The sequence below is a fragment of the Scyliorhinus torazame genome, chromosome 11 (assembly GCF_047496885.1).
Source record: "Scyliorhinus torazame isolate Kashiwa2021f chromosome 11, sScyTor2.1, whole genome shotgun sequence".
Classification (NCBI taxonomy): Eukaryota; Metazoa; Chordata; class Chondrichthyes; order Carcharhiniformes; family Scyliorhinidae; genus Scyliorhinus; species Scyliorhinus torazame.
The window spans coordinates 139,533,489-139,556,541 of NC_092717.1; the positions used below are offsets into that span (position 1 = coordinate 139,533,489).

The window sequence follows — 23,053 nt, forward strand, 5'->3', positions numbered from 1 at the left end:
CCGGCCCTGTGCTGTGGAAGGTGGAGCAGCGCTGGCTCGCGCGCGGAGCCGGGACAATGGCCGCTGGAACGCAGTGGCGGCAGGGGGCCGGCTTCGAGCCGGAGCGGCGGCTGCAGCAGCTCCAGCAGCTCTTGTCAGCCAGCGACAGCAAGAACGCTGCACTGACCTCGCTCACCATCGTCACCAACCTCAGCCACGACTTTCTGCACAGCGGCCAGGAAAGCCGGCTGGGTGCGTATTTTGCAGCCAGGCTGCCGCTTCCGTTCGGTGGGGCGAGCGACGCCAGGTTTGAGTTTCAGCTTCCCGGGAGGGCACCCGGGTAGGAAGAAGCCCACAGTATCCCGGGGTGGCTCTGTGCAGTCAACGGCAGGAAGACGAGATCATCAAGACGCTCACCTGTGCATGTTGCTGCACCCGCACACCTTTTTAAACATGTACTCGTCACTAGAATACCATTACTCTTCCAGTCAGAGCCAAGCTGACGTTGTAGTAACGAGTAATTTTATACTCCGCCAGTTTGTCTAATAGGGGGTCAGATTCTGGAATATGGAGAGAAACACCTTGCGCACCTGGTGTAGTTGGAAGAAGAGTTAGCACATCTTGTAAACAAACCTATGCACGGGAGTCAAAAGACTTCTTACTGTTTAATAGTAAACATTTTAATCTAGTATTGTGCTATCTCTTTCCCCCCCCCCCCCCCCTCAATAAAAATAAACTGGCGACCTGGACAATGACAGTTGGGGAAGACCTATTTTTAAGGGATTTTGAAATACGCTTTGCATATCGGCGAAGAGTCTTGTAAAATTGAGCAAATTGCTGAGTATAAATTTTACGATTGATACCGATTTGAAGAAGGCACCTCCACTTTATTTAATTTGACAAGATGAATCTGCAACTCCCTTCGCCTTTGTATCCCATTTACAGATAATTTATTTTATTTTGCCCATACTACTTTTGATGACTGGTGATCACACTTGTGTGAAGATGTCAGCCCTGAATTTGACTTGCACTAGTTAATTCCATGACCCCTTTGTACTATTTAGTATCTTTTGCATTTCTTTTTTATAGTGTCCTCTTGGTTGCTTCAAGGCTTTTCAGCTCCTGTTTTTCCAATCATCCTTGTAGCTGTGCTGTGCCCTACCTGCACAACTTCAACATTCCCTTGTCTTGGCATTCAAAGCTGGTGTGGAATGCTACAGTTTAAGCATGACCTCCTTCAAATTATACACTTTCTGGCTGATTCTTTAAGCATTCTGTTGTCATTGGTGTTCTGCAGTGATTAATATTTAAGTATTAAATCTATTAATGCCTCTATTTTTCATGAGTCTCAGCCGGAGTCTCAGCCAGCATGTGTTTTCCAGTTCTTCTCTTCCCGTGCACTACTATGCCCTATAATGTTTAACATTTTCTGTAGGTATTTGACAGCTGTTGAGGTTGATCCACCTCTATTGCCATCCGTTATATTAAATTGATACGTTTGGATTCAGCATCTGAATCCAAGCTATCAAATAGAAATGCTAAGGGTTGCGCACCAATCCTGGGAATGTTCAGCACTATTAATGTTATCCACTGCTCCAGTGCCTGCTGCTTTAATAATCTTTATTGTCACAAGTAGGCTTGCATTAACACTACAATGAAGTTACTGTGAAAAGCCCCTAGTTGCCACATTCCGGTGTCTTCGGGTACACTGAGGGAGAATTCAGAATTCTCAGCTGGTACAGGAATTGAACCCCCGCTGCTGCCCTTGTTCTGCATCACAAACAAGCTGTCTAGCCCACTGAGCTAAACCAGCCCCATATTGCCCTTCAGTTGGTTTTATTCACTTTGGTTTTATATTGAAGTCCCATTACTTAGTGGCAGCCTTTTGTGCAGCATCTTGTCTAAAGTTATGTTTTAAAACTTTCTACGCTTCAGCTGGGATGGCCCTTCACAGATGTTGCTTGCATTTAATCAGCGATTGCGATCATAAATATTTTTTTATTCATGGGATGTTGGCATTGCTGGCTAGGCCAGCATTTAATGCCCACCCCTAATTGCCCTTGAGAACTAGTGAGCTGCTGCCTTGAACTGCTGGAGTCCTGAATTGTAGGTACCCCCACAGTGCTGTTAGGGAGAGAATTCCCAGATTTTGATCCAGCGACGGTCATAATGGCAATTATATTTTCAAGTCAGGATGGTGAGTTACTTGGAGGCGAACCTCCAGATGGTGGTGCTCCCATGTATTTGTCCTTGTCCTTCTAGGTGATAGTGGTTGTGGGTTTGAAATGTGATGCCTAAGGAGCCCTGGTGAGTTCCTGCAATGCATCTTGTAGATGGTGCACACTGCTGCCACAGAATGTTGGTGGTGGAGGAAGTGAGTGTGAATGGGGTACCAATCAAACAGGCTGCTTTGTCCTGGATGATGCCAGGCTTGAGTGTTGTTGGAGCTGCACTTGTGGAGAGTATTCAATCATACTCCTGAAGTGCCTTGTAGATGGTGGACAGACTTTGTAAAGTGATGAGAGTTACTCTGCAGGATTCCCAGTCTCTGGCCTGCCCTTGTAGCCACAGTATTTATATGGCTAGTTCCAGTTCAGTTTCTGGTCAATGGTGACTCCTAGGATGTTGATGGTGGGGATTCGGTGATGGTAATGCCATTGAATGTCCAGGGTGATGGTTAGATTCTCAGTTGGCAATGGTCATTGCCAGGCACATGTGTGGTGTGAATGTTAACAGCCCAACCTTGCATATTGTCCATGTCTCGCTGCACTGGGGAGCTGTGAATGATGCAATTGTAGCAAACATCACTTCTGACCTTATGATGGAAAGCAGTCATTAATGAAGCAGCTGAAGATGTTGGGCCTCTGAGAAGTACCCTGAGCAACTCTTGCAGGTAATGTCCTGGATCTCATGATTGACCTCCAACAACCAGAGCCATCTTCCTTTATCAATAGAAGGATGGATTTGTGTTGAACAGTAACCTTGAATTATCATAACCTAGTTAATAGGTTACAGGCTCAGACTATTTCTAGCATTTCAAGTACAAGTATTTTATCATCTTTCTAGCATCACTTTAGTTCCCTGCCCTCGTCTCCTGGTTCTAACTTTTAACGTTCATAGCTTAACTGAATTTTATTTACATTTTGTTCTCTTTCCATCTACACCTGTTGTAGCGATCACCCCTTCCGCCCTCATAGCAAAAAACATTCAGGAATATGGGGAGCCTGGTTCATTAATAGATGTGATTTAGAAACGGAAATCAAGTTTTTCCCCATCTGATTGGTTGATTAAAGCACTGGCAGAAATTGCCAAATTACTGCTACTGGGTTTTACTAACTCCGTACATTTCTGCTGTTTCAGGTTCTGTATAAAGCATTGTACTGAGTCCAACTATTTTCTGGCCACTAACAGTTCTGTAACCTGTGTGGCTTGGCTTTAAACACTCAATAGTGGAACTTAACACAAATTTCTGGCAGTTGGGGTCGTAGTGCAGGCTGGCTTGAAATATTTTGCCCCTGATCTGGCCTCCAGTAAAATGTCTCTTTGGTGGGATGGTATAGGCAAATGGGTATACCTTCTGGTCATGGGAAATGACATGCTCATCTGACTCCACTCGTGCTGAAAATCCGGCTCCATGCCACTAATTAGCACCTTCTGCATCCATGGTTATGAGACTTTTGTTCCATGATCCATTCCGCACTAAATCCTGACCACTCAATGACGTTTGTCATAATCCTCTATAGTTTTAAATAATTCCCATTACTATTCCCCTCCATTTCAAAACTGCCTCTCACTTGTCTCTTCAAAGAATCTGTCTTTGAGTCTCCCATCTTAAATCATTCTATTTGTAGCTAAGAAACTTTCGCCAGCTCGTTCTGTTTATCTCCAGCAGTTTCCAGTTTGAATTCCTACAATCGGCCTTTTGCTGTGTTCGGAACAGAGACTGCCCTGGTCATAGTCACCTATGCGATTCCCCGTGGCATAACCATGGCAAGCTATCTGCATCAGGTTTGATTTGGTTAGCCGTTCCATCCTCTTCCATGGCCCATCTCCTTGGCCACCATCATTTGATTTAATTTATCTGCTCTAAAGTAGCTCGCGTTTTTAAGCAAAGTCAGTTCCCCTCTTGCATATGATCACTGCTGAGTAACCTAAAATTTGATCGTTGGTTTCTTTCCCTCCTCTGTTTCTGTGTATATGCTGATGATATGCAGCCCAGAGCTCCATTTCAGTTGTGGATGCGCCACCTCTTGCTTCAACATAACATTGCCAAGACTGAATAGATGTTATTTGTTTCCATTGGAAACCAGTCTCATTCCTTCATGGGTGTCAAAGCATACAGTTGTTTCAGTCTGACCCTGGAACCCACTCCCTAAATTGTTTTTGCCGTGCTACTTCTCTCCTTTTAAAAAGTTTTTCCAATCCCAATCTTTTGCCATATATTTGATCATCTTATCTGTGGTCAAGTTCAGTATCTCCTAGTGAAGCATCATGGGAGCTTTACTTTATTAAAGGTCCTATATAAATGCACGCTGTTATTTCTTTCCTTGTTCACCCACCCTCCTGTTTCACACCTATCTTGCTCTGCAACAAATGACTGGGGGATATATGAGTGGCATGAGATGAAGCAATGCTGATTTTCACCCCTTCCTGTTGGGAAAGTGACTGGGACATTTCTGTCACTGTCTGAAATCAGGAATTCAGGCTGTTGGGACTTATGGATTCTAATTGACGTTGTTTCACTACATGGCAAAGGCTATTGATTCAGATTATGTGCAGCCTGGAGCAACTTTAGTTGACCAAAGAAAAGTAAACATTCAATGCCCCACAAACATTACAAAAGACTACTTTTATGTTAAATGTACTCCCGTTCATCACTGACTTGCTGATCGACAGTTTAAAATCCAAACTTGTGATAATATTGAGTAAATTGACTGAATATATTGAATTAGGGTAAATACCTTTCTATTGCTAATATATTTTCTTCAATAACTTGTTCCATTTTTAAAATAAATTTCAATGCGTTTGCATTGGTCTTTTATGGTATAAATAGTGTTTCTTTTGATAGTACATGCTCACATTTCTTTTGTTTGTACGCAGCCCTACACAGCTCATTGATGTTCTCCAAGGATGAAGGGTTGCTAATCTTTCTTCGAAAATCGCTAAGCAATGAAGACGTAAGTTTCCCATCAAAAATAGACCTTCATTTCTATAATGCCTGCATTATTTGCCAAAATGCATCACTGTCAATGTCACTATTCTAATGTATTAAATTTGGTAGCTAATTTGGGCACAGCAACTTCCTACAATTAGCAATGTAATAATGCTCAGGTAAATTTGTTTTCTAGATTCTTTCATGGGATATGGGTGTCGCAGGAAAGACCAGTATATGTTGCCCATCTCTAATTGCCCTTGAATTGAGTGGCTTGTTAGGCCATTTCACAGGGCAGCTAAGAGTTAACCACATTGCAGGTCTGGAGTCAAATGTAGGCCAGACTGGGTCAGGGTGGTACATTTCCTTCCCTAAAGGACATTCATGACTCAGATGGGTTAATTGAATTTTGGGTTTTGAACCTGTGTCCCCGGAGAAATCTGGGCCTCTGGATTACGAGTCCAGTGATATTACCACTACACCACTAACTCCTATGTTTTGCGGATTAATATTGGACAGGGTACCAGGGAGAACATGCTGTTCTTCAAAATTGTGACATAAAATATTTAATGTCCACATGAGAGAGCAGGCAGAGTCTCTATTTAACTTCCCATTTGAATGATTGCACCTCCGACCATGCAGTACTCCCTCAGTACTGCACTGGAGCGTCAAAGTAGGTTTTGTGCTCTCATTTTAGATTTTGGGACTTGAGACCTTCAGACTCTGAAATGATCGTTGTCACTGAGCCACAACTAGCATCTCAACAGATAAAATGTGTTCTTAAAATTTTTCTTGTGTAATTTATTGTGTAAACTACTTAGTAGAATATCTTGTATTTGGATTTCCAGTTTCGGGATTGTAGAGATGACGTTTTGAAGTTAATTACTGCATTTGTTGAAAAGATTAAAGAGACAGTTGGACCATATGCAGTTGAAATCAAGGTAAGGGACTTTGTGCCATAATTTCAAAATAAGGAACTTCTGGTGATGGCGTGCGGGAGGCAGCCGCACACTGGAGGGCTCCCATTCAGGAATGGAATTTTCGGGGTCTTAATGCCTGGTCCCAGGGGCAACGGAGGTTGCAAAAGCAGTAAGAAGGCACAGTGAGGTGAAATGTCCAGGTTAGGGAAACAAAACGGTCGTGAAAAAAGTGGTTAATGAAAGTCCGCCGGGGAGTGGAAAGGTCAGCGCGGGGAAAGTGGAGGCTGGGGCACCAGGGGAGGCCGCATTGCTCACGGCAGAAGAAATTACCAAAGTGATGGCCGTGGAACTTGGAAAAACAGTTCACAAAGCACATGGAAGCAATGAAGAAGGAGATGGAGGCGATATTGAAAGTGCTGGTGGAGTAGGCGATTGCCCCGGTGAAGGTGGTGGTATTGAACACGATGGTGGAGGTGCGGGAGCAAGGTGAGACACTGAAGGAAGTGGAAGAGGCATTATTGCAGCACAGTGATGGGGAAGGAGTTGCGGAGGATGATAGAGGCCAACAAGGGTCTGCGAGCCAAAATGGAAGACCTGCAAAACAGATCCAGGTGACAGAATCTGAGGATTGTGGCTCTGCCCAAAGGAGTGGAAGGCCCGAGGCCAACTGAGTATTTTGCCACTATGTTTGCGAAGCTATTGGGAGAGATGGACGATCCCTCCCGATATGAACTGGATCGGGCTCATCGGTCGTGGAGGCCAATATCAAAGGCGAGTGAGCCGCCAAGAGTAGTGACTCTGTTTCCGTAGGTACAGCGTGAAGGAGAAGGTCCTGTGCTGGGCAAAGCCGAAGCGGGTGGTGCAGTGGGCTAGAGCTGGTATACGCATATACCAGGACTTTCCGGTGGAGCTGGCGAGGGGGTGGGCTGCTTCAGCCGGGTGAAGAAGGCACTGTACATCAGCAAGGTGCAGTGCGGATAGTATATCCAGCTAAATTGACGGTGACTTAGAAATCCAATGATTTTTATTTTGGGATGGCGGAAGCAGCGGAGGAGTTTGTGAAGGCAGAATTGAGGAATGGTGGTATACCGATGTAGCCTCGTGTAACTTTAGTTTTTCACTGCATGTTGGTGTATGTACTGAATGAGTCAACACTGTATATATTTGGAAAAGGGAAGAGATGGGACTTTCATTTGCAATGATAGTTCTTTGTGGCTTGGGTGTGTATGCGGGGGTTGTATCCTAAAGGGGATTTCTTGGTTTTCCTGGGACTGGGCAAGGGGGAAGGAGACCCGGGCGGGGGTCTCCACTCTGGCCGGTTTAAGCTGGCCAGTGAACGGGAGCGAGGTGGGGGGGGAGGGGCTGCGGTGTTCGGAGCCTGGTAGAACAGGTTCCGGTGAGTCTAGCCAGGGTGCAAAGGTGGGGTAATGAACTGAGGTTGGGGAGAGGAGTTTACAAGAGGAAGAGGAGAGGGCGGGTGGGGGCGAGCGGTGTCTACAATTCATGTGTGTCATTCACGATTCTCTTTCGGGGATTGGATGGCATTGAATATTAGGGGGAGGGGTTGGGGGGTGGATTCTATGTCAATGGTGACCATAGGCGATTCCTTTTTCTATTTTTTCTTTTTCCCACCGTGGGAGCGTTTGTTTTATTTGATGCTTATATTGTCAGGTGGGCCGCTGTTTGGGGAGTGGTGGTAGGATGGGATCGTTGTTGTTGATAAGGGGATTGACATTGTATTTGTTACCGTTTACTGTTTGTTGGTGGGGTGTAAACTCTGAAGAAAATGTGAAAATGGAGAATAAAAATATTTTTAAAAAATAAATAAATAATAATTTCAAAATAAGCCTGAACAGGTACACTCAGAATTAAACATAACAGGACTTGTGCAGTTCAGTAGCCTGCTTAGAGAACAAAAACAATCAGCGCAGTTTTAGTTTCCTAACCTTGATCAAAGGGGTAGGTTTTAATGAGGGTCTTGAAGGAGGAGCGCCCAGGAGAGAGGCAGAGCGTCTGGGGGATGGGCACAGTTCCAAAATGTGAAACTTAAGATGAGCCTGTAGGTGATGGGCCAGTTAAATTTGGATGAGCTAAAGTTTATGGAGGATTGTAAATGGGAGTCTGGCCAGTAAAGGAGTTATCAAGACTGAAGGTGACAAAAACGTGGATAATGGTTCCTGTGGCAGATGGGCTGAGTTGGAAACAACAGGCTATGTTGATGGAGTAGATATGAACTTGAAAGCTCAGTTCAGGGTCAAATAGAAGGCTTCAGTTGTAGTGGTCTGGTTCAATCTCCGTCAGTGACCAAATCTTTCCATTATTTATCTGAGTAAATTGGGGCTCATTCCAGACTGGATGACAGTCTGACATCACGGGGGGATCGAGAGAGGTTGTGGAAAGGTAAATCGGGCTTCCATTGGCATACATGTGGGTGCTGACCCCACATTTCAAACGATAACAGGAGGAACATGCAAATGGGAGGGAATCAAGGATAGATTACTTTGGGGGAGGTCCCAGAGATAATGATGCAAAGGAAGAGAAGCAATTGCTGGCGATGCTCTGGATTGACCAGATATCTATAAATGGAACCTTGTAAGGACAGTTACACTATAATGGACGATAGAGGGAAGGTTTTGGAAGAGGGTGGTGCGGTCAACCATCTCGAAGCCGCAGAAAAGATAATGAAGAATAATGCACCACGGTCACAGTGACGGAGAATGTAGTTTGTGTTATGTTATGGGAGGGCCAGCAACCTGATTGAAGAGGTTCAAATGGAATTTCTGGAAAATTGCATGGATTTCTGAGGTGACAGCACTGACGGACATTAGAGATAAAAGTGGAGAGTAAAAAAAGAGTGGTTGGAGATGGCGCAATAGTTAACACCAGGACAGAGGGGTTGAGGGTATCTTATTTTTAATAAGGATACGAGTGGTTCTGAAAAGGAGAGAACAATCGCTGAGTTAATTGAAAGGAGAGGGGACCATTTACAATATTAGCTGGTTTGGGATTCAGGAAGGGAGGTTGGGTGGAGAGTCGTTTATTGGGAATGTGATTAAGGGATAGGATGTGGATCTTCGAGATGAGGTGAATTTGGATGAATGGGCAGCAGGGAGAGAAACTAGACAGTAACTGGGATCCAGAGCTAATGTAGAGGGAATCGTGGGGGAATTTTGGTTTAGTGGGCAAGGGTATGAGGGGAAACTGGAGGCATCCATTTATGTCCTTTAGCAGATTTCAGAGGCTCTTTAATGATGCAATGGGAACTTTACTATCCACCTGAACAAATGGTCTCCATTTTTGATGGCAAAGAAGTTCATTAACCCCTTTTTATTTGATGGGGGTGATGTGGAGTGTAGTTTGTACTAGATTTTATTATCTATTTTATAAAACATGATATTAAGGTCAAATTTATTTGGTAAAATGTAATTGGCTCCTTAATGTTGATGATGGAAAGAGCAGTAATTGGATTTTTCATGTGTGAATAAATATTGGCTATCGGACAGACTTTCAAAATTTCTTGATTGTACGCAGAAATGTTTTGAGCCACTATTATATTGAATAAATTTACTGGCGCATGATGACAAGATATGATTGCGTGAAAGAGAAAATTCTGTATGTTTAATGCCTTTCTTTATTTTCTTAGGACATATGTCTTGTGGTGTACACCAAAGAAAGGGCTGCAAAGTGTAAGGTTGCTGCCTTAGACCTTCTTCTTGTGGTAGGAGTCTTTATTTTCATTCCATTCATTGTTAGATATGTTTCACAGGTAATTAATTATCTTAGGTTTTTTTAACGGATAGTTTCTAAATAAGGGTGGATTATATATATATTTAAAAAAAAATATTTTCAGTATGTACATAACCAAGAAGTACAAAAGCCAACCCCGGCAACAGGAAACAACCCTCTCCCCTTTGCATCCCCACCCCCAAATAACACCCCCCACTCACCCTGCTGGCACCCGCCCCCCTTTTCCCATTTTTTCACCTCCACCCCCCAGACAAAAAAGTAAAACAATTCCCCCCCCCCCCCAGCAGATGCCACAATACTCCTTAAAGAAGTCAATGAACAGCTTCCACCTCAAGGTGAACCCCTCCTCTGAACCTTGAATGGTGAACTTGATCATTTCCAAATGCAAGAACTCTGCCAATTTGTTCACCCATACCCCTGCCTTCGGCGGCTCCAAGTCCTGCCAGCACAGCAAAATCAGTCTCCAGGCTATCAGGGAGGCAAAGACCAACACGTTGGCCTCTCTCCCCACCTGCGCTTCCGGATTCTCCGTCACTCCAAATATCGCCACTTCTGGACTCAGCTACATCTAGCCCCAAAACTTTTGACGGTAAAGTTCAAAAATCCCTTCCAAAACCCCCTCAACCTTGGACACGCCCAAAACATATGCACATGATTCGCCGACCTCCCCGCGCATTTCCCACACCTACCCTCCATCCCTGGAAAGAACCAAGCTTATTCTGCTGCACTGGGAGCGACAGAATTGGAAATGATGGCACCTCCTTTCTCATGAAGTCCCTAACCTGCAGATATTTGAAAGGATGCATTTATAAATGTTAACCCTTTTGAGTGCAACATTATTATGATCTCATTTAGGTATGAAGATAAGAATTTGTTTTCAAGTATTGGTGCCATTTTGGTTTAGTTGGGTTATGCATTGAAGGTTTGAGCGTATCATTTAGGCTGATATTCATTCCATGCAGAATTCTAGGAATGCTGTAGTGTTGGAAGCACCCTCCAGGGGCTGGTTTAGCACAGGGCTAAATAGCTGGCTTTTAAAGCAGACCCAGGCAGGCCAGCAGCACGGTTCAATTCCCGTACCAGCCTCCCCGAACAGGCGCCGGAATGTGGTGACTAGGGGCTTTTCACAGTAACTTCATTTGAAGCCTGCTTATGGCAATAAGTGATTTCCATTTTCCAGAGGATAAAGTATTAAGATAAGGCCTTGTCTGCCAATTCTCGTTGTAGTAAATTTTCCATTGTAGTATGCAGAAAAAAAATAGAGATTTCCTGCTGTTTCTTATCTTGTATTCGCCCCATAAACAATATTACTTAAACAGATTGATTTCACATTAATTTCATCATAGTTTATGCAGCTGATGAAAGTTAAGTTCAATAGTGAGAGCTTTACTCTGTATTTGGTTTTACTATGCTTGGAGTATTTTTAGTGCCAATGCCAGATGCCTGAAATTAAAACTTGTTCCATTCATCAGTGCTAATATTTCTCACCTTGAGAACAAAACTGAAAGGAGGGAAACATTTGTTCTGATAGGTTATTTTTTTATTAATATAGATTTTACCCGTAAAATGGACAGTGGAAAAGGAGGAAAAAATAGCAAGGGAAAAGTATCTTAAACTTGGAAGCATAATATTTGATACATTTGTTATAGATAAATTTACCTGTTGTATATTAAAAATGTTGAAAAGTCTGTAATAGTCCATCTGAAAATGCAGTGAAAGTGATGTCAGGCTACATCATAGGGGAAATTCATTTAAAATGCTCAAGTATTTGCGTACACCTGTAGATGATGTGGTGATGAACATTTAGTGTCAAATAATTGACGCATAAAATTAGGTGGAAACTATCCTATTGGTGCTGTGTTTTGGCTGTAAGATTTGGCACTCCACTTCAGTGCAAAGAACTGATTATGCTATGCCATTAATGTGATGGGTTGGAGTTTTGTTATTTATGCCAGTTTTATAATGCCTAAACTGAAATATAAATGCAGCAATTATATATGATAAGTAGTGTAATTTGCTTTTATTTATTAAGAAAAAGGTTAAATAACATTATTATAATTTCAGTTGTTGCGCTGTAAAATCAGTCTTCAGGACTTTAAAATTGGGGAAATATTCAACAAATTCTATGGAGAATTGGCACAGAAGAGCAAACTTCCAGACACAGGTGGGTTTAATTTCTGTTAAAACATTTTCCCTGAGAAGCACAAACGGCAACATATTTCTGATTTGCAGTGTTTTTTTTCTATATCCATGTGAACAGAATCTTAAGCATCTGCAGATGAAAAAAAAATGTTATAATTCATCAGTGTCGTAATTGATTTAGGAATGTTTATTGCTGCCAGAACTGGCAGTATTACTTGGAGACACAGCAAAGCTTTTCATTAGCCAACGTGTTACGATTGTCAGTTGGGCTTGCAGTTGGCACATTTGTATGTACTGGAAGCAACGTATTTACACACAGAGCCCTGTTCAATGCATATAGAAAGAACCCATATAGCTCCTGTTTCAGCTAAACCAAGTAAGTGACAGCCATTCACTGATTCATTTCCCAGGGCAATGCCTTGACCAAACAGGGTCAAGCTGCCTGGTTTAAATTTCAAACAATATTGGCGGTTAATTGTCGGTCATCATCAGCTAGTGCATTCTCCATGGCAATGCCTCTGCCAATCAGAGTCCATTTGCCAACCAATCCACATTCTCTTGTGCAGTGTGAATTGTTGTTTTCCCCATGTGTTGGTATTCTTGCATAGCATCCTGATGAGTGCAAGACAAAAAACTTTGACATGTTTCCTTTTTTCAGCAATACTCAAGTTTTGTATTACCAAGTAATTATTTGAATAACACAATGGTCATTGGAAAGTGTTCCATTCCCCAGTACTAAAACCTCACTCACAATGAGCAAGAGTTGATGGAATAGCAGTCTTTGGGCTCCATATTTATTGGTTTATCTGTTTACTTAACCTGGAATCCATTGTTTACTACTGTTAAACATGCCTAACAATCACATTATTTGTGTAAATTACAGATAATTGCATTAATATTTATTTTAAATTACTTGTCTTCATAGTGTTGGAGAAGGTATATGAGCTATTGGGTGTTCTAGCAGAAGTACAGCCTACTGAAATGCTTGATAATTCAGAAAAGCTTTTTCGTGCTTACTTAAGTGAATTGAAAACGCAGGTGAGTTTGAAATCCATTTTTTGTGTAAGATTTTATTTTCAACCATTGCTTGTTTTGTTTTTTTACCTTTAAGTCTTTCCAACATATGTTAATACATTTTCTACACTCTGTCATTGGCTTTTTTTTGTTTATTTTATCTTCTAGAAATTTGTTTTTGAGTCATGCTCTTTTCAAAGTTTGCCAATTGCCCAAAGTTTTGCCTAAAGTAATTTGGAGAATGCATGGTTTTGTAAGGACAGGAGTGATATGTGGTTTGGTCATTCTGCTGTTGGGGTGGAAGATATTCTGGTTGTATTCTGGTAAACAACTATTTTAAGATAGTAGTTCAATGGGGAAGATGCTCTTGGTTTCCTTTTTACTTGTAAAATTGTTAAACCTTTCTTTAACAACGTGTTTACCATTTCTAATCCCTCAGATGACCTCTGCAACAAGAGAGCCCAAACTTCTGGTGGTATCGGGATGTCTTAGAGGATTAATAGCACTTCTGGTAAACTTCACTAAATCTGTAGAGGAAGGTGAGTTCCTCATTTGTATTACGTTGAGATATAAATTCTTAATATATTCCAGCAATGTGGAAACAAAAGTAACCTTTTGCAAATGTACCTTTTAGATCCAAAGACGTCAAAGGATATTTTTGACTATGCAATGAAAGCCATAAATTTGCAGGTTAGTTCTACAGTGCTGGATGTTGTGCGTAGTAAATTGCCTGCTAACTGGCCGGAATAACGAATTAAAGAAGGCTTGTCCACCCGGCTGGCCAGAAAGGCCCCTCTGTGGCCCTCAGAGTGACTATTGAAAATGTTGGTAAGATGGGTCAGTGAGTTTGAAGATTTCTGCTAACACAGTGTTTCTTTTGACAGATTGACATAAAGAGATATGCGGTACCGTTGGGTAAGATATTTTTGATTAATTTTCATCACCTTTCCAAATTGATATAATGACTATTTGAAATTCAAGCTGTTTTGATTGCAGAGTTAAGCTGATCCTGTCCTCATTGGATATTTGTGCATGTGGAATAACATGATCGTGATCAGGAGTGGAAAACATTGATTATTTTCTTGCACATTATATTAAGCTAATTGCAGCCTCCCAATTACCAACCTATTTACCCACTTAGCGCCTTCCAGGAATGAATCTGGCATCTTCATAGTCTGTATGGTTCCATACTACATCACTGGGTATATTTTTCCATCTAACCATTGGTTTATTTCTGTTCAACCTGGTTGTTCTGAGATGTGCTTATAAATTTAAATTAAGCTGTTGCTACAGTTGTAACTGACTATGAAGAGAGAACCTAACAAAATCACTGATGGATGCTCAATAGTTCAACTTCTTATTTTTTTTTTAAAGCTGGGTTACGCTTGTTCACAGTACATGCAAGTCAGTTCAGCACCTGCCTCATGGACAGCTACCAAACGCTGTTTGAAATGATGTCGAAATGGTGTGGCCACTCAAATGCTGAAATGAAAAAAGCTGGCTACACTGCTCTTGAAAGTTTCCTTAAAGAGGTAATTAATTCTCATTGAATTACTACAGTATTCTGATGGAACATTTGAAAATAATACATATTTGTCAAAAGTGAATAAAAGTATTTTAAAAAAGGTATTTAACTTTTTAATTTAAAAAAAAAAGTTTAGAGTACCCATTTCTCTCTCTTTCCAATTAAGGGGCAATTTAGCGTGGCCAATCTACCTATCCTGCACATTTTTGGGTTTGTGGGGGTGATACCCACACCGACATGGGGAGAATGTGGAAACTACACACGGACAGTGACCCGAGACCGGGATAAAATTTTAAAAAAATCTAGCTTCCTCTTTCCAGAAACTGGAGTGATGCCCGCGTACTCATCAGCGGGCCACGCATCTTGGTTTCTTCAGAAAATTCATTGTTATAAATTGCAAGAAGTGAAGAAGCATTGTTTCATTTTAACAGAACCAAAAATAAGATTGTGATTCCTTTCCAATCATTGCATTATGGAAATTGTACAGCACAGAACAGGTCATTCCACCCAGCTAGTTTATGCTGGTTTTATGCTCTACTTTAATCTCTGCAACTCCTCCCGGCTCTTCTTCAAAAACTCCATTAACACACCTGTCTATTTTTCCCCACATACTCTTATCTAATCTCCCCTTAGATGGTGGGGGAAGTGAGTCCTTCTCTACACTCTACCTTATCAAATCCTTTCATAACCTTAAAGAACTTTATCTGGCCACTCCTCAGCCTTCTCTTTCCTGGAGGAAAGAACCTCACCCTGTCCAATCTTTCCTGCTCGGTATGATTTCTTCGTTCTAGAACCATTCTACTAAATATTTTTTACATCTTCTCCAGTGTGTCTAACTCATTTTTCTAATATAGGATAAATTTTTGTTTACAGTAGTCCAATTGCAACCATCATTCTAAGCTTGTTTTAAATTTTGTCCTGGAATGCACCTTTTGTTTTTTTATTTTCTTATGAACTTGCATTGTTATTTTTAGTGATTTGTGTATCTGTACTTCCAGATTCCTCCGCTCCATTTACACAGTTCTTTTCCAAGAAGTATGGGTCTTCCTTATTCTTATCTACCAAAATATACCACCTCACATCTCTACATTGAAATTAGTTTGCAATAGATTAGTCTTCCATTTTTGTGTTAACCTTTTCCTTGGTTAATTCTGACAATTTAGAATTTCTTGATACAGTGCACTGTTTTGGTTACTGTGATGATTTCAAAAGTTTTTTGAAAACAAAATTATTAATTCAGTGCCAGATAGCGTGTTCCAAGCCTGTGCGATTTTGTCCCATCTTCAGATAATAGGTAGAACTTCCACATTTTGCTTCGCTGTATAATGGGTGATATTGGGATCAACTGCTCATTATATACACTGCCTGATTTTATTTTCCATTGGAGTCGGTTAAAACAAATTCTTTGCTTCCTGAGTATTTTCAAATTAATTCCAAATCCAATTTTGCAGAAGTGTAAGTGGGACATTTTGACCATTAGTAGTCTTATCAAAGATCTATTTACATACAACGTCGTGAAAGCGACTCAGCAGAGTACTCAAACTGTTAACCCAAGCTCTTTTTATCTTTGTCATATACAGATTGCATTACAGGTGGCAGAAAATGCTCATCTACACAAAGATAAATTGCAGTACTTCATGCAACAGTTTTACGACATAATCCGGACAATGGAGTCCAGCACTAAAGAGCTTTCCATAGCCATACGAGGATATGGACTTTTTGCAGCTGTATGTTTCTCTTTTTTAAACTTGTTATATAAGCTATTACTTTATATGTATAATATGACCAAGTATAAAAGCGAGAGAAATGTTTGCATAAACATTATCGCATTTTATAATTAATACAAAAAAAATGCAAAGTACACTGGTTGCCATTTGTCATTAGTGAGTTGTGATGGATGAAAGCCACTTCTCTGATGATTGAATTAATTGGACTGGAAATTACTTGGACAACAGCAGTGCAGGTGGTATATCAGGACTCCAGAAATAATATGTACTTGCGGTAAACTGCAGTGTTAGGTGCCAAAGGCGTGTTTGATTATAATTTACTAGGATTGAGACACTATTGGGAAAGATAAAATACCTCATTCCTTGTTTAGTGTACATGGAGGGCGCTTGTTCCAGAAAAACATTTGCTGAAGGATATAACTGAAGCCGATCTTTACACACACTTCTTTGCACAGTTGCAGATTACAAGCAAGTACCATCTAATGTAAAAGCCATTGTGTGTCTATTTATAGGCACACACAGGTTATTCCCCATTCAATGCCAACCCCCTACCTACAATTAGCCAGGATTTAATCTTTTGCAGATTGGCTTCTGTGTTTTATTTTTTTAATTCTCCTTCGAATTTCATGGTTTCTTACAAAAACAAGTGTAACTTTTCACTGCACCAATCATCAAACTAGAAAGAAAATTGTACAAAAAACTCAAATATATTCATTAAGAGCCTCAGCAGTATATTGTGTCAACTTACAGGAAGTTCCCTTTCTCTCTTGTAGGTAGAAATCAATTATGAAATTGTGTTAATACTGATAAAATAAGAAAAGCAATCATATCATTGCTAATTTATGTTTTTGTATCTCAAACATCTGTTTTTATTCCTAAGTAATTATTTTGCAAAAATTAATGAAAGCTGCAGTTTCATCCCAGGCCATTCAGAATTTAAAGATAATTAGCTCCATATTGTGATTCATTTCACCTGTTTTGTTTTGTTGCAATTATATAGTTGTTCAGCTGCTTCTGTGAAGCACCTTGGCATGTTTTATTATGTTAAAGGAGCTATATAAATGAGTTGTTGTTGAATTCTCAGTACTGACTTGTAGAAGAAAACAATTGCAATATGTAGGTTATAATACAAGCAACATCCAAGGTTTCTCATTTACCTTATTGAAGATCCTTTAATGTGGATACCTCTTTCAGATATCCTTTCAGTTTTGTATTTTCTAAGGTAATTTCTGATGGTTTTTCCTTATTCCTGGCATCATCTGAGCCAATTTCTTAAGTACCATAGAACCACTACAGTGCAGAAGGAGGCCATTTGGCCCATCGAGTCTGCACTGACCCTCTGAAAGAGCACTTCACCTCGGCCCACTCCCCCCGCCCTATCCCCGTAACCCTCCACCTAACCTGCACATCTTTGGACTGTTGGAGGAAACTTGAGCACCCGGATGAAATCCATGCAGACACGGGGGGAGAGTGCAAACTCCACATCAGACAGTTACGCAAGGCCGAGGTAACCAAAGGCAACTTCTCTGGTCTTGATGTTCTCCCTAAAGTCCAAAATTAACACTGTATTCCGATTACAGCCTAATCAATGATTCACCATTAATTCTGCTTTAGTGCTCTCTGCTCTTGTTTATTAACCTTGAGCTCCCTTAAGCTTTTTAAGTCAGTTTATCAATTTGTTCTCCCACTGTTGAACATTCTTTCTGGTGTTGAAATCCTTCTACTGATTATTATTCCCATTTATTGTTTATACATTCTCCTTTTCTTCCTTTTAAAATGTACCAATAACTCCTTCCCTTTGCATTCTTCTCCGCAAAAACTTCTCTGGAAATAGTATAAAAATTGCTATGTGCTGACATTTGAACATCAATTTTTAAAAATTCACTCAAATGACGTGGGTATCACTGGCTAGGCCAGCTTTTATTGCCCGTCCCCAATTGCCCCTGAGAAGGTGGTGGTGAGCTGACTTCTTGAACTGTTGCAATCCATGCATTGTAGGTGCACCCACAGTGCAGCTGGGGAGGGAGTTCCAGGATTTTGATACAGTGACCGTAAAGGAACAGCAATATATTTCCAAGTCCGGATGGTGTGTGACTTGGAGGGAAATTTCCAGGTGGTAGTCTTCTCATATATATGCTGCCTCTTGTTCTTCTAGATAGTAGTGGGTTGTGGCTTTGGAAGGTGCTGCCTAAGGAAACCAGTTGAATGGAAACCATTGATTTTATGTACATAAATACATGGCAAGAAAAACAGGGAGATGATTAGAATTTTTTTTCTTATGCCGTGTGTTCTGATCTGGAATGCGTGGCCCGAGTGGTGAAAGCAGATTCAGCAGTTACATTCAAAGGGAAATTGGATAAATACTTTAAATGGAAAAATTTGCAGGACTGTAAAGAGCAGGAGAGTAGGATTCATTGAGTAGCTCTTTTAAATAAATGCTATTAAATCACATCACAATTGCATTAAATTTCATTCAATATCTATCTGTCCAATGTACCTTGCTGCCTGTATCCCTTCATTATTACCATCCTCTTCCTAGTTAGCCAATCTCTCCCTGTTGTCTGTAAACGCAAGAGTTCGGATAACTTTAGAGATGATTACTGGTCCCAACTCAGACTGCTGAAGAAAATCACTGTTTACATCTTTCCACTTCATCAAGAAATATCTCTTAGCCAGAATGCTTTTGTACAAATCTCAAATTGGCCTCTGTCTTTTGGAAATTTTATTCTTTTAATTTTCCTCCTGATCTGTTTTTTTTTTGCTTTCATGGTTTCTCTTTATTCTTTCCTAAACTCCTTGTCCTCTTGGTATTCTTTTCAACATCTGCTTTCTAGCAATTTCCTTTGCTTATAAAGGAAATTCCCACATTACAAATTAATCAGGTAAGGTCCATCTTTCTTGATCAGACCACTTCTACCCTGAACAGGTCCCAATGCCCGAGGAATCTGAACAGCATCCAGTCATATATTTACCTCTCTTCACTCTTCACAGAAACCTGGGAGTTCAAGTACGCACGTAGCTGAAAGTGTGAGAGTGCAGGTGGATTAGTCCATTAAAAAGGCCAAGAGCATTTTGGGTTTTATGAATGCAGGGATAGAGTATAAGTGTTAAGGTGTGCTGATAAATTTGTAGAAAACATAGGTTAAGCCATTAATAAAGCACTCCATTATAGGAAGAAGATTAAATCCTTAGAAAGCACATAGCATGGGTTCACCAGGATCACAACAGGCTTGTAAAATTAGTTCTGAGGAAAGACTTGAGATACTGGGGCAATTCCTACCAAAGCAGAGAATGTGAAGAAAACATTAAAATTGTGAAAGGTTTTAGCAAGGTAAATTGTGCTAATTAAACTTTTTTTTTAGAATACCCTATAATTTGTTTCCAATTAAGGGGTAATTTAGCGTGGCCAATCCACCTAACCCGTACATCTTTGGGTTGTGGGGGTGAAACCCACACAGACACGAGGAGAATGTGCAAACTCAACACAGACAGTGACCCGGGGCCGGGATCGAACCCGGGTCCTCAGTGCTGTAGGCAGCCATGCTAACCACTGATAAATTGTGATAATTGATTATAGTGCCCTTGATGAGGGTGGCACTAAGTTTTAATGGGAGGTTAGAAGAAATATCTGTGGAGGATTAACATAGTTTAACATAATTACAGTATAGAGATGGGCCATGTGGCCTGCCTACTCTATGGTGGTGGTTATTTTGCACATGAGCCTCTCCCATCCTCCTTTGTAACCCCTGCTCATTTTGCCCCTTGTGTTTATCTAGCTTGCTCTTAAATGCATAAATGCTAGTCACCTCTTATGCTAGCAAGTCCCACATTCTAACCACACTCTGGAGAACAAAAGTTTCTCCTATTTTAGTTATTCGTGATTATCTTATATTTATAGCCCCTCATTCTGGTCTCCCCTTCAAATGAAAACACCCTATCAAAGTTTCTGACTGTTACCTCTGTCGGGTCACCATCAGTCTCTTCTACAGAAAAAAGACCCAGTCTATTCAATCTTTCCTGGTAGGTATTATTCAAGCTAATCATGTTTTGCTCCTTCTGTAGCTTTTTGTGCTTCCTATAATATCGAGACAACTGTTCATGGTACTCCGAGCTTGCTGGTTTAGCACAGTAGGCTAAACAGCTGGCTTGTTATGCAGAACAAGACCAGCAGCGCAGGTTCAATTCCCGTACCGGCCTCCCCGAACAGGCGCCGGAATGTGGCGACTAGGGGCTTTTCACAGTAACTTCATTGAAGCCTACTTATGACAATAAGTGATTATTATTAATTGTAGCTTAGACAAGGCTCTAAGTTTTTTGACAAGGAGCAATTGAGACACACACACCTTGTGTCTTATTGAGAAAAAATTAGTTAAATAATTGAAGCAGAGGAAGAGCATGAGGGAGTGTGATTAGTTTTGGATTGCATGAACAAAGGTGGCACAGAGCAGATGCACAGGTGGTTTCTTCATGTACTGTAAACCTATATGTAATAAATTAAGCAAAAATGCTGAAAAATAATAGTGTAAGACTGGTACATTCATGTTCCTTTGCATTTAATTCCCAATAGTACATTCCCAATGCAGACTTAAATTATTTAATTTTATTTTCCTATTCTATGATTTTAGCCCTGTAAGGCTGTGAACTCTCAGTATGTTGACTTTATGTATACGGAGCTGATTCAGCGTTGTAAACAGATGTATCTCACTGAGGCAGACACAGAAGATGACAATGTTTATCAGCTTCCCAGTTTCCTCGACTCTCTTGCAAGTGTCATCTTCCACATCGACAAAGTAAGTGTTAGTTTCTTCGGAAAATGTAATAACTAACCAGTGTTTGTCCATTTTTTTTTAAATGTGGGAGTTCTGTGTTTTGAGAATATGCTCGGTTCAACCCTCATTTGCATTTTTCGACTTTAAGAATGGGTTGCGTTTAAAATTTTTTATTTTAATGGCGAAGGTTGCAAAGCCATGAAGTCATAGGTGAGATTGAGCAGCAGTTTCATTATTTTTCTTAATCTTAAAAAAATAAAAATAATCCCAATGTCATTCTGGATCCAGTCACTGGCAGGTGAGCCAATCTTTGATTTTCTCAATTTTATTGAGGTATTTTTGGTCTAGAAACAACAACAAAATAGAACATGAAACCATAAACATAGTGCAAAAATCGTTTACCTTTCGTACAGGTCTCACCATTATTGACCCCCTACTCTAATCCAAACTAATCTTCCCCCCCCCCCCCTTACTGACAATTAACCCCCGTCTACTGACGATTAATTTTCCGCACGGAAGTCGACGAAAGGTTGCCACCTCCGGGTGAACCCTAACAGTGAACCTACAATCCCACTTCTACTTAGTTCATTTACTGACCGCATTGCTGAAATCTTAAGCTGCTTTCCTCATGGGGAATTGCAGGTGTAGCCAATGAAATGCCAATCTGCAATGGAATATGAATACCAGTGCACTTCCTAGCTAAGATAGAATTGATATTTTAGTCACCGTGCCTAATTTGTTGGCAAGTGTACTTAAAACCCAAAATACGTCTTTGCAGAGTGATTTTTAAACTGTACTAATACTAATTAAATTGTATTTACTCTATTGGTAATGACAGAACAAAAGAAAATGTTGTTCTTCAGCAATTTGAATATTGTGAAGGAATAATTTATTGTAAAGTTTGCATATTCAGAATTTATTTGCATCATTGGATTTATTTTTCCATTCAGATCCCTGGAGTTTACACTTCTGTGCTAGAACGTCTACTAGTGGTTCAGATAGACAGCTTCCCACAGTACAGTGTGAGGATGCAGCCAGTTTGTTGCCATTCCATAGTTAAACTGTTCATTGCTCTTGCAGGAAAGGGCCCTGTTCTATGGAACTTTATTAGCACTGTAGGTGAGTACCACAATAAACAAATGTATTAAATTGTTAGACCCCCGTCAGCAGTGCACCTTGTGCATTGGTGAAGCACTGCAGGGTTTTGTGGTCATTCTACTAACATTGAAAAAAACCACAGCTAGACTGGCAAAGTATTCCCTAAGGTTTGTTAACACTGGGTAGTATTAAAGTCACATTCATTTAAACAAACTGTATGTGTAGTTCCGTGTTACTGAATCCACCTTGTTATGCTAAATCTGTTTATGCAATAGAAAACAACAAACTTTGAACCATTTCCAATGGAAATAAGTTCATTTTATATTATGTGGCTTTCATAAATTACGGGCGGTTTTCAGTGAGATGCCGCAGAATTTGTGTTTTTGAGAATTATTGTTCCCTTCAGGCCAGCTTTATATGACAACATTGATCTAATCTATTTTTTGCTAAATTTGTAAGAACAGTTGGAATCATTTTTGCAAGTAGTGAAGAGTTTAATGATTTGCTTTATATTGTTTATATTGTCGCTGAGCTAAATTAAAGTTGATTTGTGAAGATAGGGAGTTTTGTTGTTCCGATTGGGAGTAAAATAATTCGGTGCTTACACAGGCATAGAGCCACTGATGTTACGAGAAAAATTCATTGCAGCTATGTTGGTGAATTATTGAATCACATCAAGTTTCTACATAAAATAATTTGTCCAATTAGTGTATAGCAACGGTTTTGAAATTACCCTCAAATGTGGCAATTAATTTAGGATACCTATTCAAGGTATTAAACTTCGACTCATGAAAATGATTCTGACTATTCTTACAAATGTTGCACAAAACGCTTTGGCACAACATTCCCACATGTAGCTTGACCCACTTACATTTTGTGAATTGTTTTTTTAATTTAAAAAAAAAAATCTGTTTCAGTGCATCAAGGTCTGATTCGTGTCTGTTCAAAGCCAGTTCTCCTTCCTGGGGTAAGAAAAATTT

The 23,053-nt window shown here is 40.4% G+C and overlaps 1 protein-coding gene across 5 annotated transcripts in view; it reads left to right on the forward strand.

Moving 5' to 3' along the window:
* Nucleotides 1–13: 13 nt before the first annotated feature.
* The window catches only part of prkdc (protein kinase, DNA-activated, catalytic subunit), a 344,146-nt gene continuing 321,106 nt past the window's right edge, over nucleotides 14–23,053 (forward strand). For 2 of the 5 annotated variants that reach the window (XM_072467800.1, XM_072467801.1), the window contains exons 1-14: nucleotides 17–231; nucleotides 5,080–5,156; nucleotides 5,980–6,072; nucleotides 9,695–9,769; nucleotides 11,863–11,962; nucleotides 12,866–12,978; nucleotides 13,394–13,493; nucleotides 13,589–13,644; nucleotides 13,839–13,869; nucleotides 14,329–14,486; nucleotides 16,060–16,206; nucleotides 20,832–20,996; nucleotides 21,926–22,094; nucleotides 22,991–23,040. In XM_072467800.1, the coding sequence (XP_072323901.1) occupies nucleotides 57–231; nucleotides 5,080–5,156; nucleotides 5,980–6,072; nucleotides 9,695–9,769; nucleotides 11,863–11,962; nucleotides 12,866–12,978; nucleotides 13,394–13,493; nucleotides 13,589–13,644; nucleotides 13,839–13,869; nucleotides 14,329–14,486; nucleotides 16,060–16,206; nucleotides 20,832–20,996; nucleotides 21,926–22,094; nucleotides 22,991–23,040 (1,509 nt within the window). In that variant the 5' untranslated portion in view covers nucleotides 17–56. Of the gene's footprint in view, nucleotides 232–5,079; nucleotides 5,157–5,979; nucleotides 6,073–9,694; nucleotides 9,770–11,862; nucleotides 11,963–12,865; nucleotides 12,979–13,393; nucleotides 13,494–13,588; nucleotides 13,645–13,838; nucleotides 13,870–14,328; nucleotides 14,487–16,059; nucleotides 16,207–20,831; nucleotides 20,997–21,925; nucleotides 22,095–22,990; nucleotides 23,041–23,053 lie in introns of those variants that run through there. The other 3 variants (XM_072467802.1, XM_072467803.1, XM_072467804.1) reach the window with 3 other exon arrangements.